The sequence below is a fragment of the Acanthochromis polyacanthus genome, chromosome 3, assembly GCF_021347895.1.
Source record: "Acanthochromis polyacanthus isolate Apoly-LR-REF ecotype Palm Island chromosome 3, KAUST_Apoly_ChrSc, whole genome shotgun sequence".
Lineage (NCBI taxonomy): Eukaryota > Metazoa > Chordata > Actinopteri > Pomacentridae > Acanthochromis > Acanthochromis polyacanthus.
In genome coordinates, this window is record NC_067115.1 from 3,934,632 (window position 1) to 3,954,732 (window position 20,101).

Consider the following 20,101-nt stretch of genomic DNA (forward strand, 5'->3'; position numbering starts at 1 on the left):
TAAAATCAAATGTACATATATAACAAAATATTATTAAAAATGACAGCATCTGCAAAGGAGGCCAGATATATGCAATATGGGAGGTAAATGAAATGTAATCATGGAATAAAGTAGAATAAGAGCCAGTAAAATTGAATAAATATGTCAGGAAATTGCACGAAAGCAGCAAAAAGTTTAGATATTTTTAGGATTTATGTTCACCAGAATTTTCTTGCCAAATTTGGGGGATTTTTTTTTAAAATAAAACTTTTAATGAATTATTGCAATTTTCTTCCTGAAGGTTTTGCAAATTTTCAGAAATTTGGGGGAATTTTTTTTTGCTGAATTTTTGGATTTTTTTTTTTTAGAGAAGGAAACAATTTTTTTTTAAAATGAAGACAACAGGAGGGTTAAGACAGACTCCTGTTTAGCCGAGAATGATTACAGTAATACGTCTGAGAAGTAAATATAAGATGAAAAAAAGTCCTCAGTGTGTGTGTGCCAATGTGCTGACTTCTGTCAAGCTGCTGTCTAAATTTAGTCCTGACAGTAAAACCTCTAAGCACACACACACACACACACACACACACACACACACACACACACACACACACACACACACACACACACACACACACACACACACACACACTCCCTGGTAGATTCCTCAGTAGTGAGGCCTTGCCCTCCTGAGAAGTCACAGATAAGAAAACTGAGTGAGCTTCACAGGAAAAGAGAAAGAGAGATAATCGTTCTGACTTTGATGTTTCAGCTATGAATGAGTTGTTCACAGTGGAACCTGCAGCGACTGTCGACGACTGATGACACCAACATACCCTTTACTCTCTAATTGCTCAGTTACTGTAGCTGTTAAAAGAAAAATATGTCTTTGATTTCCTCCACTAAGGATGATCACGCCACAGTAAACATCTTAGTAAATTATGACCGCTGTGACAAAGTATCCCAGTGAACAATTACAGTACCTCCATGAGCTTGTATAAAATACATTTGTAGGGAGGAAAAAAGAAAGAATCTTTGAGGGAGTTTTAATTCTACGCTACCTGATAACTGTATGTGATGTCTACATTTTGTCTTTCTTCTATTTTGTTTTACAAGATCTTTCTGGAGGTGCTTCACACCAACCACACTGAGTTTCAGTTTTCTCCTCCGTTTCCTTTGTGCGTTGCTTTGTGGTTGAACAATGACCAGCAACAGCACGCTGAAAAATCACGTTTTTCACTCCCTCTGTTGAGTAGACCTTATTTTGTCCTGTTTCCAGCGTGCATATACTGGAAACCTGCTTAGGATGTAGTATGACAGAACTACTGAGGATTCATTTACATTAACAGGTCGCTGAAAATGGAACAGCTAAATGGGATGCATCCATTATTCATGTTATTGATTGTAGCCCGTTTTTGGCCAGATGTGCTAAATTTCCAGGCTGTGATTCGGTGCTTCAGACATGCTTAAGAGCTTCAGGGTGTGGTTGATCAACATCATCTTGATATTCTACTGGTTTCACTCAAAATGCTTTCCTCTGGTTTGCTGGCCTGTCTTCATAACAGATGTCAGTGTGTTGAGGATGTTCAGTCAGAATATTTAACTACTGAAAAGGTTGTTCAGTGAGGTTTCACCTTAAAGCCGCTTCTTTTTTTTTATGAATGACCTCCCATAAAAATGCTCAAATTGTTCAGTTTGTCTTTATGCTGATGAGATTGTTATTTACTCCTCAAACTCTAATACATTACAGATCCAGATGTCCTTACAGTTCAGTTTTTACTTGGTGTAGAAGTGGTATCATAGTGACTCACGTTTTGAAGAAGAAGCCCTGATACATGCCGTTTGCTGTCTGACATAGACGTTCATATCCCTTTGATATGCGCACTATTTTTGAAGATGGGTCACTCTTTGAGAATGATGATTTTTTTCACATATTTTGGACTTTTTCTAAACTCTCCCCACCTGTAAATGTAAATCTCAATGTAGTTTTGTTTTGATGTGTTCCTATAAAAGATGCTGTTGTCTCCTACATGAATCACTTAATTGTTTGCAGTTAAATCTAGAATACACTGAATTAGATAGATCCTTATCCAGTTAGACATTTGCAATGCGCCTTATTTTCAGCCTCGAGAACTTCCAGCTGTTGGACACAAGTAATACATAGTTTTTCTTCTTTTTCCGAGATCTGTTGCCTTTTTCACAGCTTTAGGCCATCTTTACTGTCTTTATTTTCTTTTATTAAAACATATTCTTCTTGGTTTGTGCTACAAAGCAAAGATAAATCGCTTCAGTTTCTTTGCCCACTGGTGGAAATAAAACCACATGAGCTGTCTGTAGTTGCATATTTGTCGTGCATGTTATGCAATGTTTCATTTGCATGTGTTTCATGTTTTTAAGAAAATAAGATGATATGTCAAGGAGCTGTCTTTGGAATAATTTCAAATGCAAATCACCTTTTCTGTGGCTTTAGTGTGGAGCTGAGGAATGTTGTCTGTGGACTGTTTTTCAGTGTTTAATATATGAGATTACAATAGTAGGGTCTAGATTAAAGATAATGTATTTTCCACAATTTCTGCTTGGCTTATGACATCTGCAACATTTGTACATTATAAATCCAGGTGTGTGTGGGTGTGAGACACAGGGTTTGAGCATGCTTTGAAAACAAGCTTCATGTCCACGTGACCTTAAGAATCCAGGGCAGGACTGAGCTTTACATGCATGTGGAGTCCAGTTACTGAAAGGGAAGCCCTGAACATGCTTTACACGCAGACCTTACAAAGACTGAGAAGTTGATTTAAAGCTCATTTTATCCTGCAAGTGCCCTCCAAATGTGACTGTCTGTACTAGTTGTCATTTTTGACAGAAAATTCCTTCTCTGCTGCATGACGATGGCTCCAAGCAAAGATTGTTTTTGTCCTGTCACGTCCTCTTTGAGCTCCATAGTAATCAAGATCACAAAAGCTTCATTCAGTTCCTATGTTCACAGCGCAGTGTCGTCATCTAATTAGACAAACACAGTGTCAGGCCAGGAACGGCATGTTTGTGTGCAGTCATGTGTCTCACTTTGGGAGATTTTTCTGCCTTAATTCGAGTGAAGTTTTACGTCACGACAGACACAGGTTGTCCTGTAAATAGAAACATCCTCCATCCTTTTAAAGAGCAGAATCTTTGAAATAACATTTGTGGAATTCACTGCGATGCTTGCTTTGTGTTTAGCACACTTGCACGTATTTAAATAGAACCGAGCCATGAAAATATCTGAAAGATGTCCTGCTCGCAACAATGAAACTAACAGTTTCTGTATCTTTGCTTGCATATATCTACTGCAGGTGAGAAGTGTAGTAAACGTTGATTCGCAACACAAATGAGTGTTTATTTTTATTCAGAATCTAACACCCATTATTAGTCTTTGACCTTGAAAGAAATTAGTTTACATTTTGGCAATATGTGTATTTGGTTTCGTGCTAGCAGTCAGATTTGGAGACTGAGAAGGTTTTTCAGCCTTGATCACCTTAATGGAGGTAGCATTAATTACAGGGTGCACTGGTTGGGCGTGTGCAAACAAAAAATGCCAATAAAAAGACTGGAACCCTGTTCTAATTTCTTCTCAGACTTGTCGCATGGAGTCAACCCTGTAAAACCAGCTCTGACTTGTACCCGTGCACAGCTAGTAGTTTAATGTTATGAGTCGCTCAGCTCAGGCAGGCGACACAATCCTCAGCTACATTTCACATTACGCTACAAGTAATGGCATTTGGCTCGTCAGAGAGATGAAACCTAGTAAGGCTGTACGGCTATTCATAGTTTGTCTACTGTACACAGTGACGGCCAAGCAATCTGACACATTCATGGGTCTATTCCTGGCTGATTTTAACTGCAACTCCTGGGCGTCATATGGGGGATAATCTTGTACGAGCTCCACCTGCAGTCACTGCCATATTGATAGTTACTGAAGCACAGGGTGATTCTGAGGGAGTATGGATGCAATTTGGGGGAGTTTTTCTTGTGTTTAAATCATTTAGACTTACAAATAGAATCTCAAGCATATAAACTGTAGGAAAAAACACACAGGACTGTAAGTTTTTATACATCGAAATGTTTTTTTGACTATAAACAAACATGAAGAAGGTTCAAAAAGCCTCTTACATAAAGTAGAGCACAGACCAAACATACCCCACTTTAAGGCAGTGACTCCCAACAGTCTTTAATTCACAGTAGTAGTAGTTAACTAAACACTACAGATTCACTTGTAAGTTGAATGGCTTTGCTGTCATATTAAACAAGTAAATTATGAATGCTAGGGCAAAGAATAGCACTGAATCAGAATACATTGTTCTATTTAACACTACGTAACACTGATTTCTGTTATTAGCTGCAAAGAAATAAAGATTTAAGTAAAAGCAGGGGGAAAAAATCAAGTAAAATTGTGTTTTATCAATTATGTTCATTTTCCTCGTTTACATTCTACACTGCAAACAGTTTTTCCCAAATAGGTTATTTCATATTTACATTTAGACTAACATCTTCTGAGTAAGTTGTAACTTTCAGGGATTTTCATGTTGCTATGGGACAAATTTGAACAACAGAATGATCACGAGTTGAGACAAATGTTTTATGATCTTAAAGCTGAAGTCAGTGATCCTAATTCAACACAGTTCACTGTTCAAATTTAGTGGATATCTCCTGTTTCCGTCAGCTGTTCTGTTAGCCCTGACTGTAAATGGAAAACAAACGAAAGCGGCTCAAACGGAGCAACACTGTTCCAGCGTGTCCTGGACATGTGCACACGTGCAGAGGATGGAGGGGAGACAGAGTGGGAGGGCAGATGGGGGAAAGGGGAGCTCTGGGGGTGAGGGGGAGGATAAAACTGGCACGTGATGACAATCTAAATATGCTATAGCTAAATATCAACAGTGTTTCTCCAGAGCTAATTCAGCTACACCTTACATAAACGACTGAGTTACGTCATTTAATTTTAACTGTGAAACTGACTCATACTCCATTTCAGATGCCCACGGTGATCCAAGTAATGATCCAAGAGCTTTCCCACTCTTGGCATCAGTAGAATCAATTAAATAGTATTTTTCCCCCCAGAAAATGAGCAGATCTTAATAAATATTGTCATGAGGTTCATTTGATTCCAATTACAGTTGATCTGAGACCATAACCAAACCCAACCACGACTATGTCAGGACAGGAAATCAGGAATGGAAAGGAAAAGGAGTGGGTGGTGAAACAGCTCTATCAGAATACGAATGTGCTGAGTGTGCTGAAGAAGGTGAAGGCTGGAAGACATGACAACACTTTAGCTCCTGCCATTTATGACGAGGAAGCACACAGCTGAAAACACTCTTTAACCGCATGTGGCAAAAGCATCGAGGAGATGCTAAGCAAGATAAATGCACAAATACGGAAACTGCAGAGCATGAGGTCGGTGCACCTAGATTGCTTAGCCCTTGCATCACCCAGGGGCAGTTTGTTTCAGTCTCAGTCATACTGAAAAAACCTCAATCCTCCTACAATCAAACTGTTTGTAGGTCAGGTGGTTTGCCTTTAGACATAAGCTGAGTGTCTTACATCACACTTCTGCCCTGCACCAGACAGTGAAACGAGAATGTCCACCGTTGTCTGTGTAGACATTTTGAACTCTGCTTACATGTTTTTCAGCTGCTTCCTCGTTATTATTTAATTTATATATTTATTTTAATTCTCCTTACTTATTTTTTGACTTCTTAAATTTCCATAATGCAGTGCAGAAGCTGTCATTTCTGTCTTTTGAAAGTACAGGCAAGTCTTTACTTTTTGAGTCCTGCTCCTGTTGGCTAACCTTCAACTAATAGCAGCTCTAATATGAGTAATTTGAGATGACCTTCTTGTTGCTTTCACCAAAAACTTCACATGCGTTCATTAAAAGCTGCACTCGACCCCGCTTGCTTCTTCTTGTGCAACACATTCAGGCGTTTTTGGATCTCCTTCTGAGTCCCACCCGGTCTGACCCTCTGCCCTCCCTGACAAAGTGAATCCTCGTGCTGGTCTTCAGCTGACATCCTTCAACGAGTCCCTCTGAGCAGCTGAGCTCATTACTGAGGTCATGGGCAGCAGATTAAGAAGACAGATTTACTCCCAGAAAGTGGGGCAACACATTTGTTCACTCTACTTCACTGTCTTTTATGGGAGACATGCAAATGTTAGTGAATTCATGTTGAAATGTAACCTGTCTAAAAACACCCCAGTACATTATCCTGTGTCTAAATACCGTGGCATATTCTCCTGACATAAACACACATGTATAACACAACAGACTCCACAATATGCGAAGTATATGGTGATCGGCTTGCATGAGGGTGGTGACCTTTTGTCATTTTCCTTTTATTTACATCAGACTTTTTGAAAGTGGCAGTGAAAGCTTTTTGGCGCTTGACTCACATAGATAGCAGTGTTTGATCTCCTGTGTGTGTCTTTGTGAGGAACTTTAAGGGCTTTAGAAAGAGGACATGCTTTGAAAACGAGGACCGTACGTCTGGTCCTCACTTCCTCACATTGCTGTTTGATCGTTACGACTTGATTTAAAGGTGAAATCTCAAGGCAGGTTTAGAGGGTGAGGATTAAGTTTAGGTAGTAGCTGCGATGGTAAGATTAGAGACAAGGACAGTCATCACGTCATTCAGGGTTCTCGTGTGTAGAAGTATGTGGGTGTGCGCCATGAGTCATTTCATTCCGTAGTAACTCGAGAGGTGAGTTTTTTTTTTATGTTGACATTCTGCAGAAAGAGGAAGTGAGTTGTAGGTCACAGTGCGCCAAAGAAAAGAATCCACTCACTAGGAGGAATTCAAACTCCTTTGCTTTGAAAATCTATTAAAATAGTGAGGACAGAATGTGTCATATAGAGTAGTAAGTTAAAGCGTTTCATTGCAGCTGTAGTGCTGCTCTCTTTCCTACCAGTAAGGCAGAAAGAGTCACGACTCTTTGTCTGCAGCTCAAAGATGCCCTCTGATGTCACTTTTTGTAACTACAAAAGACGATTTCCTGTTCAAAATTTCAGAAAAAAACAATAAATGAAGGCTGTTAAAAAAAAGAAAAATTGCTGTGTGACCTTTATTTCATATTAAGGGTCAGCAGGCCTTTACACTCTGGCAGTTCAAGTTCGAAGGGCAAAAGTATGAGTCAGAAGTGTGTCTTTGTCACAATCTTTTATCAGAATGTAATGGGTGACCTGTGTCAACAAGTCTGATGGCTAAGCTGTCCTGACACAGGTCATTTTGACCCTCTAGTCAGGCAACACAGGTCTTGTCAAGTGTTTGTGTAAAGCATTTTGCAAAGCAAACTATAAGAATTTACACTTTTACTATTCCAAAAAAAGCCAATCCATCCATTCATTCTCTATGCACCGCTTTATCTTCACTAGGGTCGCGGGTTTTCAAAAAAAGCATTCCAAAAAAGACTGACTTTATGTCTTACCGATTATCTGCTTTTACGTGTTTTACCATCCTTTGTGCAAACATTTCAGTCAACTTGCACTTCAGCTGTAATGATATCATTTTATTATCAGACAGTGGAAGTGTAACTATGACAACACTAAAAGCAGACACATGTAACAGTGATGAATGATCTGAACCAAGCATGAGCCTGCCCAGAATACAGTGAAGGGATTTGATTTTAAATCTTATTTGCCTTCAAAATATGACGTTTACTGTGATGAATGAGACTCTTTGCCACATATAAGTATTTTGTTGTGTTTTTATTCTTGACTTAAGAGACAAGCAAATGTAGTTTTTCTTTTAATAGCAGAATTGAGAAATGACTAAACTCTGGATTAAAAATATTTGGTTGGTAAATATTTCGCTGGATTTTGGTTGATTTTTTTTGTGAATGTTCTTAAAGAAAATATTAGAAGTTTTACTGATATATATGTAATTACTTCAGATATTTCAAGATTTTTACTCATTTTTTGAAAATATTTACAAGAATTTTCTTGCCAAATTTGGGGGATTTATAAAAATAAAACTTTTAAGAGATTGGAGTTTTCTTCGTAAAAGTTTTGCATATTTTCAGAAATTTGGGGATTTTTTTTGCTAAATTTTTGGATTTTTTTTTTCAGACAAGAAAACAATATTTTTGGTGCCTGTAAATGAGGACTACAGGAGGGTTAAAGACATTGAACATTGTGCAATATGATGCCAGTCAACAGCTTCAATACGACAGAGTTTGATTTGGTGGAACCCTGTTGTTCATGCACTGCCACAGCATTTATGCATTTTTTATGTTTAAATCCAATACATTTACAAGGCAGGAGCACAACTTAACCTTCTTCCTTAACAGTTCCCACTTTAGTTTGGTATGGTGTGGTGGTCAGGATGACTACACAGATGTGGAAATGAATGTAAATGTAAGATAATAAAGTAAAAAAATACTGGATCATTCACTTCCAGATACCTGTGACTAAATGTTTTGTGCCTTTGTAGATACACTGTGATCTGGAAGTTGTAATGAATTTGTGTAAAGGATAAACTGGGGCATAATAGTGTTGAAATTGCCAACTTTTTTGCACCAAAACAAAAGGAAACTGTTGGAGCTGTTTTGATTTATCGGTTATTATGCTCTGATTTTACTTGTCTGCCCCACTTGAGATCAATTTAGGCTACATGTGGCCTCCTGAACTAAATTGAGATTCACACCCCTGCATTAGGAGGTATTCTGTCCTGCAGACGGCAGTAATGTGCGTCTAAGCAGGTTTGCAAATAATTCTATCGTAGAAGAAGAAGCTGGAGGCAATTCAGGAGGCATGAAGCGAACCATTCATGTGCAGCAGTGTGTTTTCTAGGCTAAAAGTTGGCTTTAAATGTTCCTGTTTCGTGTCATGAGCACTGACTGATGTGACTGATTGCATCCGCTGTAGCTGCATTTATCGCTGTTTGTTCTTATCACAGGACTTTTAACTTCGAGCCCAGAGGAGCAGAAGAAGACAGGTCGGTTTGAGCCTCACATTCAGCTTTGCTACAACTTTATGCCGTTTGCAAGGTTCATTAGCAGAAGGTAGGTCACTTCAATTAATGGGCGATATATTTGAACCAAACTCCGTCCTTCTTAATGGAGGTCGGCAGAGTTTTTAGTTTTACTGAGAGATGAATAACTTTATAACATACCCTGTTTAGTTATTTCGGTGCAACTTTATTTTCTTTAACTCTGGATACACTTTTATTTTTTAAAATTGCGTCTAACTTTCCAACATAAAGTCACAATAATGTAGTTTACGACCATAAATTAGCAAACAACATTAGCTGCGTATCACAAGACCAGCCATCTGTCACGTGAGCCTGAGTCACAGATGTGTGATCAACAGCTGGACGTGTTCATCACAAACATCTTAAAAACTGTGTTAGATTCAGCAGACAGACTTATAGGAAAAGCTTTTGTCAACCCACACAGATATACTGATATGCACATTATATATTTACTATACATTTGTTAAAATTTACTATTACTGTTTCTTATTCTGCAGCACAAAACAAAACAAATTCTAAACTTGTGGCTGGATGTTGAACTGTATTTTAAGTCACCCACAGTGGATTATTCTAAAAGCAAACTTTTATGGACTACAGACCAGCACAGAGATTTAATCATCATCTGTGGCATGTTTTATTTAATCTGTTAGTTATATGTTTTTACGTTCTACATAACAGGTTTGTAAAACCAGGTGTGTTTTCCAAATATATCCACAAATATACTGTTTCACTTGATGTTTTTTTTCCAAACTAGTTTTAATAAATATAAAAGATAACTGTAAACATCAATAAATACAATACCGGTGATGCATGGCTTAACATTCTGGATTTACTGGTTAGTTTTGCATACCACATCAATTTAACAAACAACTTGACACCGTTGTCAGAGGAACGTTTCTTTAAATTGCGCCTTTTAGCCAAAGTCAAGCCTTTCTCAAACAGAACCGATGGTGAAAAAGCCATTCATACTTTTATCATTTCAGGATTGGACTACTGCAGTGCACTTTGCGTTGGCATCTCCCAGTCATTTGTCCACCACCTGCAACTCGTGCAAAATGCTCCATCACTCCAGTCCTTTGAGCTTTTAACCTTACAGGACCAAAAAAGCTCTGAAGTCATCCGATCAGCAGCTGCTTCATGTACCGAGGTCTAAATACAAACATTGGGGTGACCGATCATTCTCTGCAGTTGCACTCAGACTCTGAAACAAACTCCCCTCCGACATGCACACCATTCCTGATATGGGTCTTTTAAATCAAAACTCAAAACCTTCCTTTTTAAAATGGCTTTCAATACCTAGCGCCATGGTGACATTTTATTACTTTTGGGTGTATATTTTAGTCCTGTGTTATTGCTGTGTTTTATATTTTACGGGCTGCACAGTGGGGTGGTGGTTAGCACTTCTCGCCTTGCAGCTAGAAGATCCATGGTTTGTGTCACGGCTTTCCCGGGATCTTTCTACGTGCAGTTTGCATGTTCTCCCCGTGCATGCGTGGGTTTCCTCCCACAGTCCAAAGATATGCAAAGGTTAATTGATTATTCTAAATTTGCCCATTGGTGTGAGTGTGATTGTTTGTCCTGTTTTAAGTTACTGTATTGTTTTTAAGTTATTTTCTTGTTTTTTACTGTGCAGCACTTTGGTCACCCTTTGGGCTGTTGTAGAGGGCTATAGAAATAAACTTTGATTGATTGGCATCTGTGAAAATAGAAATACATTTGAAATTCCCGTTTTTAAAAAATATATTTCTTTTGACTTTACTTGTAATTGAATAATGCTTAAGAAAAACCTGTACTCTCTCCTCTTCCTCCCGGCTCTGCAGCATGTCCTCTTCTCTTCGTCGTCACGTCGTCTGGGAGTCGGAGGGGCTGGTGGCCTACCTCCACCCCCGGCCCTGGACCCCCGGCTCTGTGATTCTGGAGAGCAGCAGCCCTGGCAGCCCAGGAGGCAGCATCTTCCACTTGCAGGAGGCAGAGTATTTATCCTGGCTGCTGGGGGCGAGAGCTGTCGCTGAGCTGCTGTGTGAGAGGCTGAAGGTCCGGAGGTGTGCGTTGGTCAGCAGACCTCACAGAGAAACACCTGCTCAGGTGAGACCTTCTCTGATCAGCTGGTTTACTAGGTTACTATAGTGTGCAATTAATGGATGTCACACACTATACACTAATGTTTTTAATACTATTAACTGTTGTGACTATTGAGAATTAAAAAACAAAAACAAACAAAATGTGTGTCAGTTCAAGTTGAAAATCAAATGATTTAAACTAATCACACAGATTATTGAGGTGTATCAAATGAGCAGTTACTAACATGTATGTGTGGTTATGTGCTACAGAGGGCTTCTTAATCAGATCTGTGTGAGAAATGGGCTGACTCCAGAGGAAAAGGCCAGAGTAGAAGTTCTTCAGCATGAGCAGTCCATTGCTGCCAGGACCCAGATAAACCAGATCAGGAAGGCCCGGATTTCTTTGCTAATTACAGAGTTTGAGAGAGTCAGCATCATGATCAACTTATTCAGAGGAATTTTATATTGTGAGGCAATAACTAAAATTGCATTAAAGAGTTAATACTAGTACTTTTATTACCTGCTTAAATACAAAGTTGGTATAGCAAGTGACATATGACAGTTTATTCTCTTGTAGTGTTCCAGAGAATATTAAACAAGTTAATTCTGTTGTCTGTGTTTTGCAGTTTATTTCAACAAACAACATTTTGAACATGTTAAAAAGAAAATGTTCAGAAAATTCACAAACAAAGCAAAAAAGAAAAAAGAAATGACTTTGTCAAACAGTATTCTCCAAGCACTTAATATTCTCTTGAGACTGACACTTGAGATAATGTTGTAAGTAAAAATTGTGCCTTATGAAGGAAAGCAGCAGAGTTTTGTAGCAGTTTTGTTGTGGTTGGTGTTGTTTTGAGTTCTTACTGAAGAGATAAAAATTATTAAAAGTTATTAATCATACATGTACTTGGTTTTCATGATTTTTTCCCCCCCTTTATACTAAAATAAATCTTTGCAATTATAGTGATGTGGTATTGAAACATCAACATAAAAAAAAATCAGACTTGGGGCACTTTCTAAAATGCCTTAAGTTTTGGCCGAGTAAGGTTTTACATTTGAGCAACAATAAAATAGTGGGATCATAATGGGCATTATTTCCACCAGATGACCTCATATTTGCTCTGAATTAATAGAATCTCATATATATTGTGTTTTAGTGAGTTTTAAAACACATTTAAATACGTTTATTGACACTATAAATTGGATCTTAGAAGTTCAGGCTCAGGATTTTTTCTCACTTTAAGCCCTGTAATAAATTCATGAATAGTATGTTAACCCTCGTGTCGTCCTGTGGGTCAGAATGACCCGTTTTAGAGTTTGAAAATGTGGAAAAAAATATTTTCACAGTGAAACTTCTGATGTCCACATTTCAACATTTTTGAATCTTTGAACATTTTTTGGTGAAAAAAAAAGAAATGTTAAAAATGTTTCTTAAGAAAATATTAAAAGTTTTACTGATATATATATATGTAATCACTTTAGATATTTTTAGGATTTTTTGGGAAGATTTTTACTCATTTTTGGAAAATATTTACAAGAATTTTCTTGCCACTTTTGGGGGATTTTTTTAAATAAAACTTTTAAGGGAATTTTTTAAGGAATTATTGGAATTTTCTTCCTGAGGGTTTTGCAAATTTTCAGAAATTTGGGGAGTATTTTTTGCTGATTTTTTTTTATTTTTTTCAGACAAGGAAAAAATATTTTTTGGTGCCCGTAAATGAGGACAACAGGAAGGTTAATAAAATGTATTTTAAATATTTTGTAAAGAAAGTTAACTGAGAAGTCGTACCACTTTTGTGCCCGTGTGCCGATGTGTTAATGATAGCTTAGCATAAAGCCTTAACTTGCTTCTGTCCAAAGTGACTCGTCCACCTACCAGTTCACTAATTAACGCTTCATCTCATGTTTGTTTAAAAGTGTATACACAGCATGCAGTAGGCAGGACTGTATCTTGTTATGGAAGCTACAACAAGACTCAGGATTTTGAATTCACAATGTTGGAATTGAGCTGAACCCATTCTTTATTTAACAGAGAGAGAGAATATGCCTGTTAAATTTAGCAGTTTACCAGTTTATTTGTACCACAACTATATCTGTTATCAGCCCAGATGTGTGTAAAGCAGCAGCTTTAAGTAGCTGGTTGTAGAGAGAACTGCTGCTCTGTAAACTTCTCTTCATGTATTTTCATGGTGTTCGCTGCAGATCCGTATCCTCCCCCTGCATGGTCTGGATGCAGAGTGGCGCCCTCACCTGGCTGGAGAAGAGGAGCACAACGAACATGACCTGGGCTACTGCACCTCCAAGACTGCCCCTCGATGGAGCGACTCCAGACTCACTGAAATCCAGACTAGGATTCGAGCCGAGCTCCCCTCCCCTGACGCCTCACCTGATCTGACTTTCCTCGGGGACGATCCAGCTCACCCCGGCCTGTTCTCTCGTATTGTTCGTGGGGAGGAGCAGCAGTGGCGGGTTTGGGAGGACAAAAGTCACGTGGCCTTTCTCACTCCGTTCCCCAACTCTCCAGGCTTTACTGTGTTGGTCCCACGCCGACCTCTGACTTCTGACATATTCAGACTAGAACCAGGCGACTATGAAGGCCTGGTGTTGGCTGCAAAGAAGGTGTCACGACTCCTTGAGGAGGGATTGCGTGCCTGGGGGGTGGGGCTTATTTTTGAGGGTTTTGAGATTGACTATGCTCACGCCAAGTTGATTCCATTGTTTCTGCCTCCGTCATTAGGGGCAGAAGGAAACGCCACTAAACCACCGTCTCCCCAGTTTTACCCCACTTACCCTGGATATGTAACTTCAGAGGATGGACCTAAAGCCAGTGTGGACAGTCTCAAGGAGATGCACGCTAAAATAACTCAGATTTAATGCTGTTATATACAATTAGATTCCTACTGAGGTAACAAATGAAACCTTTCATTTTGTCATTCCCATCATCGTCGCCGTTTTAACTGTGATCCCCTGGTATTAGATTTAAATTAAAAATTAAAACGTTACACATTTTTGGAAGACAAACATTTGAATAGAAATTAAACCTCTAATTAATAAAAATACAAATGAGACCATCTTTATCATTTACAACGGACTGTATCTATGATGTATTCAAATTAGATTTCTCATCGTCTTTTTGATAAGTTTATTAAAGTATCTGTATAAAATCCACAACTCTGCATGGAAATCCTTACACAAATATCCTGTAAGATGACAAGCACATGTACACATTTCTAATTTAATAAGCTTGGATCAAAATAAAGGGTTTTTAATTTCTAAATTCTGTTAACCAATTCAGAGACTATATCAAACAAAATTCTTAAAAGGGAGGTAATTCTTTAATCATGTCGTCTTTCCACAGCATATTGTCAGTCCTTTATTAATGACAGTGTGTTTAGGTTGTTAACTAACCTAATCTACATGTCAGCTCATTACCCTGCAACTAATTGGTCCCACTGTGCATGTCTGGTAATAGGGCTGATTTAAAAACTGACTAAATGCTTCATCAGTGCTCTGTAAAGCAGACACCGCCCCTGGCTGTCATTAAAACGGATTAATAGATGTTTATGTTAACGAGAGGGTTTCGGTTACTGGTTGCTATAGGAGGAGCAGAGAAGGAAACAGACTCTTTAAGTAATGGTACGCCCTGGAATAAATGACGCCCACTTTAACCAACAGCCTCTTCTTTTATACTCACCCCCTCCAGTCACTGATTGTACTCCTAGAACTGTATTACATAGTGACATATTCAGAAGTTTTTTTTTTCGGCAAAAATAGTAATTTTCTACCTTAAACTGGCTTCTTGGGTGTAACTACACCGCTGCCTCCTTTGTCGTGTGCAGATCTATTTAGTTTGAGTCTCTTTCTCCACTCAGTTGCTCGTCATCAGTAGACTGCAGTTTTAAGATGGAAATTCTCCACCACGGCTGGACTCATTGTACCACACATAAATGTGTCTCTTAGCATATTACAAAAACACACAAAAACTAGTTTTTCTTCTGAAAAGGGCAGCCCATATTTTCCCTAAGAGTTTAAAGTTTTATGCTGGACAACAACATATGTAAAAGAAAGACTGTGTTATCATAATTACATGTTTAGGATAAATGTTAAAATCAGTTATTTATTGTGTTGAAAACGGCAGTATCTACCAACAAAATGTGTGTTTATGTTAATTAGCAATTGAAATACTTTAGATTTAGATATCTGACTTAAAAAGACTTTGAATAACCAAATCAAACCTGCAGGAATTCCTCTTTATAGTCAGGAACATTAGCTTTAGCTTTAGAGACTGGGAGGTTTCATGCTACTCCAGAGAAGGACAGACTTTTTCTGTGCAATTTAGGTGAAGTTGAGAATGAGGTTCATTTTGTGTTTTAATGTCCCGTATACGAAGATGTAAGAGAGGTGCTTTTTTAGTAAGATGTTCTCTGTTTATTTTGATTTCTTTTGGTTGGATGACCATGAAAAAATACAGTTGTGTTTTAGAAGAGGAACCTTTTCATGGCAGAATTTCTTTTCCAGGCCTGGGATAAAAGGCAACATATTTTGTTTAAGGACTGAACAGCAGAATATTGTGTTGTTGTGGATGTATTGTTGCAATGATGGTGTATTGGTGTCTTGTAAACCCATGAGGGTTGGGCACGCTTGTGTGCATGACACGGAAATAAACAAATCAATCAATCGATCATATAGTCTAAAATGACAATTACTGCCGCTACTAAGCTTTTAATTATGTTGTATGTGGACTAAAATAAGAATTTTCTATCACTGATAATAGCTAGGAGAAAAGTCTTCGTTTTTTTTTTAGCTTTAGCTCATGCATTATCTGTCTCATGGTATTTACTTGATGTAACTGCTGGCTCAGAGGGTGAATGCTTTTTGTCCCATCATATGTATTTTTAACGGAAAATTTAGGTGAGTTAAAATTTTTGGCCAAACACGTCCTGGCCACAGTTCAGCAGACTTGTGGAGTTATATATGGGGTAGCAACAGGAATATTAAAAAGCAAAACAAAAACTGGCACACGCAGGATGTTTTGTCCAGTAACATTTTTGAAAGAATCTTCCAAATTAGGCTCAGTTAATGACCGGAAGACTGATCACAGCTTGACCTCAACTGGCTTCCGAGAGGAACTCAACCTGCAGCACCTGCCGTCCACACGCTCCATCTTTGTGATGTAGAGGAGCGGCTCGATGCTGCAGCTCAGATCCATGATGGAGAACACGCTGATGCTGATCTGACAGCGGAACACCAAGAACGAGTAGTAGGACACGAAAGGCATGAGCGCCACAGGAGGCAGGTAGTTGGCCACGATGATGGCCAAGATGATCAGCACCATCTTGAAGGCTTTCTTCTTCACGGGGTGCATCTCCTCTTTTCCCGCCACGGAGCGGCGGAGAACCCAGATGACGGAGATGTTGCAGAAGACCATGACCGCGAACGCAAAGAGGATGACTCCGCTGAAGACCTCGTTGACACTCATGACTCCCAGGGTGCACTTTGTTAGGCCGTAAGCCAGGATGAGGCCCCAGACCGCCACAGAGATGCCAATGCGGATCTTGTTGTCACGGATACCAGTGAACAGTACTGGATGGACCACGGCGATGTAGCGGTCCAGACAGATGCACACCTAGCAGACAGGAGGAAGTATGTTTGAGCTGAATTTTAACTGAAAGCTTCAATAAAATGACAAAACATCAATTAAAACACTAAATTAAAAAACCTCTCTACACGTCAAACTACCTGGTTGATGATATGTGTTCACAAATGTTCCATACATTAAACTGTTCTGCAAATACAATCAATGCCTCTCAAGGACCAAACTGGTAAGAAACCTACACATTTTGCTAATTAACATGTTCAGATTCCACCGAGAAGAAAGTTTAGAAGTTACCTTAATAAGATGCTTGTGTGTCCAAAATATTAAACCATTTAAAAAATAGCAGAGATGATAACAATTATAATAATAATTTTATTTATATAGCACATTTAAGAAGAACATTTACACAGTGCTTTATGTACAGAATGAATAGCTAATTAAAAGCTCGTTAAAAGCACTACATCACACAAAGAGGATAAGGGAGAAGCTGAAGAGAAATGAAAGATAGAAATAGATTAAGATCAGGAGGTTAGAAAGACGGCCTACAAGCAGTGGAAATTTTAAAAGGGATAAAAAGGCAGAGACTGAATAAAAGAGAACAGTGATGATGGCACAACATGCAGCATCTTGGAATGATAATCAATTCTATGTGTTGTATATAAGCGGTGCATTTAACATAAAACAGCTAAACATACCCATATAACTCACATCCTTTGTTGTAAAAATGAAACATTTTTATGAATCTGCCCAGGAACTATTCTTAACTGAGTGCAGATAAACGTTACAGATCCAAACATGCAACTCACAGCATTTATTGCCTGGAAAAACACAGTGTATGTTCCATTACCACCACAACAGCTATGAAATCTAATTCAATCCAATACAGCAACTCTTTTTGTACATTCCACTTTTACAAAACTTCTACATTTTTAGTTTTTGCTGATGTGGTCAGAAAGGTGACAATTCAGCTTCATGGGTATTGTTAAGGTGGTCATACTAGATAGCATTATATTTAAGAGAAATACATTAAAATGTGGATTATAGTTAGAATTTAAACCACTCAACCTTACCTGCTTTTTGCTGTGCTGCATCCTACTGTTTCATGGCAATAAAATTCCTTTTTAAGTTACATATTTTGATTGATCAATAATGCCTAAAAATCTGCAGACTTTGTAATGAAGTGATCATGTATGTATTTGTATATGTGTATTACGTATACACTACCAATCAAAAGTTTGGACACCGCTTCTCATTTGATGCTTTTTATTTATTTGTATTATTTTCTGAATTGTAGATTAATACTGAAGATTAGCACTTTTGCTTACAATGTAATTCCATGTGTATTATTTTACAGTTTTGAAGTCTATAATGCAGAAAATAGTAAAAATAAAAACCCCTGAATGACAAGGTGTGTCCATACGCAAATGTACAAATGCAGAACAAAAACTCACCAGAAAAAGTGGCGCAACGTCCTTGATCCCATATGCAAATCTCTGAAAGTACCAGATGCGGCTGTCGTCCAGCAGCAGCCGGTTCACCATTTCTACGGGCGTCATCAGGCAGAAGTAGGCGTCTAGGATGGCCAGGTTGAAGATGAAGATGTCGGATGTGGACGAGTCACTTTTCTTGGTAGCGATCTGCCAGATGACCAGGACGTTACAGGGCGTCCCCACAGCCAGGTTGAACACTTTGACCCCAAAGTAGAAAATGAAGCCGTAAGGAGCCACGGCACACACTGGGAACTGGTACCACGGTGGAGGACCACGGGGGCCTCCAGGGGTGGTGGAGTTCTCATAGAGGTTGGTGGCTGGAACTAGAGTGGCGTTGAGCATCGTACAGAAGATACGCTGATGCTGGAAGAAAAGTGAAAAGTCAGTATTAATCATCCATAGTGAGAAGTAGTTCTGGTTTAATACACACAAAGCAGATAAACAAACAAAAAAAATGCTCCATGTAAGATTTATTTTTACAAAAGATTTCAGAGATATCACAGCAGCCCATCTTACCTGAACAGGATTCGCTATGTCCTGCAGTCTTCTCCACCTTCTGCAGAACGTCCTGGATGTACCAGCACATCATCAACCCCTATAGGGGTTTATAGGGTCCCTGCACAGAGACTAATGGTGCTTTTGGATTGGGGCAGCCTGCGGGACATTAGCTATCCCTTCTTAACGCCACATCCCATCCGAGCTGTGATTGGCTGGTTGGGACCACTTCAGTAACTGCTTTGGATAGGCTGACAAAGCTGTAGTCATACATGCTGCAAGGGCAAACACAAATTAATTTCATACGACGTCCTCAGGGCTCTATGATTGTTAGAGTAATGTAATGTCCTAACAAAGTCTTTCATATTTCCCTTTTTGTGAGATGATCTGTTTCAGTTAATTTGTCCAACATTATTATTATTATTCCAGTTGTTATGCTAAAGACATTAGTCTTAAAGTGTCTCCAGTGACTTTCCTATTTAAGGTTTATGGGGTGAAAACAGTCCAGCTGATGCCCGGTTTGTTGCCACAGGTACTTCATCTACAGCAGCACTGCAGCTTCATCTCACTGGTGCATCTGTACACCGTAAACAGGTGATGCAAGGTAAGGATAAATGAGAAATCTAATGCAAGGTGTTACTAAAGAGCCCAGACTAAGTGTTAAGAAGGGAAACCCTGCGGGAAATATTAGCTCACAAAGCCATGAATAACACCCACTTACATAAACTGTCCTGTGTGTTTCATAATTTTATTCATTACACAACTAACCAATTTACATGATGGTCTCTGGAGGATGTGTTAGAAAAGATGAGGCTTGAGATCTGAGCATTTATCTGTCTGCTGAAAGATGCTACAAAGTTTCATTCTTGGAGATGGATAAGGTGCTGTTATTGCTCCGCCAATGTAAGTAAGATTATCTTTTCTTTGGTTGCTTCAGGTTTGACCAGTTTTTAAAACAATCTGTCTTGCTAAAGTCACCCAACCTTATGTAATTGGAAAATAAAATCATTGGAGAACTGTGTGTTTAAAGTAGATTTACAACACCACATGATGAATGAATATGCACAGGTTTGAACAAATGACACAAACTTTATGCCGTGCAGTTTGTGCAGCTACATTTCTTGACTTTCAACAACAGCAGAAGCTAATGCCATATAAGCTGCGTGTATAAACTGCTGTAAAGATGAAACCATTTGTGGGTCTGGTGAATGTGATTCATATTTTTATTGTTTGTGTGCAGTAAAGCAGTTATGATGTATCAGTATCAGTGGGGTGTAGCTGAACCAAGTTTAACCTTTCTCTAAATATCTTTTCTGATTGTAGTAAATATCTATACAGCACCTAATCCTCATTGGGGTCACGTTTGGGGGAATGGAGTCTATCCCAGCTGACTTTGGGTGAAGGCAGGTGACACCTGGACAGGTAACAGTCTATCACAGGGCGACATGTAGAGACAAACAATCATATTCGCATTCACACCTA

General features: G+C 38.8%; 2 protein-coding genes across 5 annotated transcripts; one reads left to right on the plus strand and one right to left on the minus strand.

Moving 5' to 3' along the window:
* The first annotated feature begins 8,691 nt into the window (after window positions 1–8,691).
* LOC110972482 (uncharacterized) lies at window positions 8,692–15,720 on the plus strand. Of its 4 annotated transcripts, none has more exons than XM_051946111.1 (4): window positions 8,716–8,787; window positions 8,907–9,012; window positions 10,802–11,066; window positions 13,241–15,720. In XM_051946111.1, exons 1-4 carry the CDS (start codon window positions 8,778–8,780, stop codon window positions 13,910–13,912), a joined length of 1,053 nt encoding a protein of 350 aa, XP_051802071.1. In that variant the 5' UTR covers window positions 8,716–8,777; the 3' UTR covers window positions 13,913–15,720. The 4 variants fall into 4 exon arrangements, 3 of the variants coding, with proteins under 3 accessions (XP_022078557.2, XP_051802071.1, XP_051802072.1); XM_051946112.1 differs by having other exon boundaries at window positions 8,747–8,787; window positions 8,907–8,945; XM_022222865.2 differs by having other exon boundaries at window positions 8,706–9,012.
* Window positions 15,721–16,133: 413 nt separating this feature from the next.
* LOC110972481 (G-protein coupled receptor 4-like) lies at window positions 16,134–18,466 on the minus strand. Its single transcript, XM_022222864.2, has 2 exons — window positions 18,086–18,466; window positions 16,134–16,664 (listed from the first exon to the last, which is right to left on the minus strand). The coding sequence occupies exons 1-2, from the start codon at window positions 18,464–18,466 to the stop codon at window positions 16,134–16,136; spliced, it is 912 nt and encodes a 303-aa protein (XP_022078556.2).
* Between the last annotated feature and the right edge of the window lie 1,635 nt (window positions 18,467–20,101).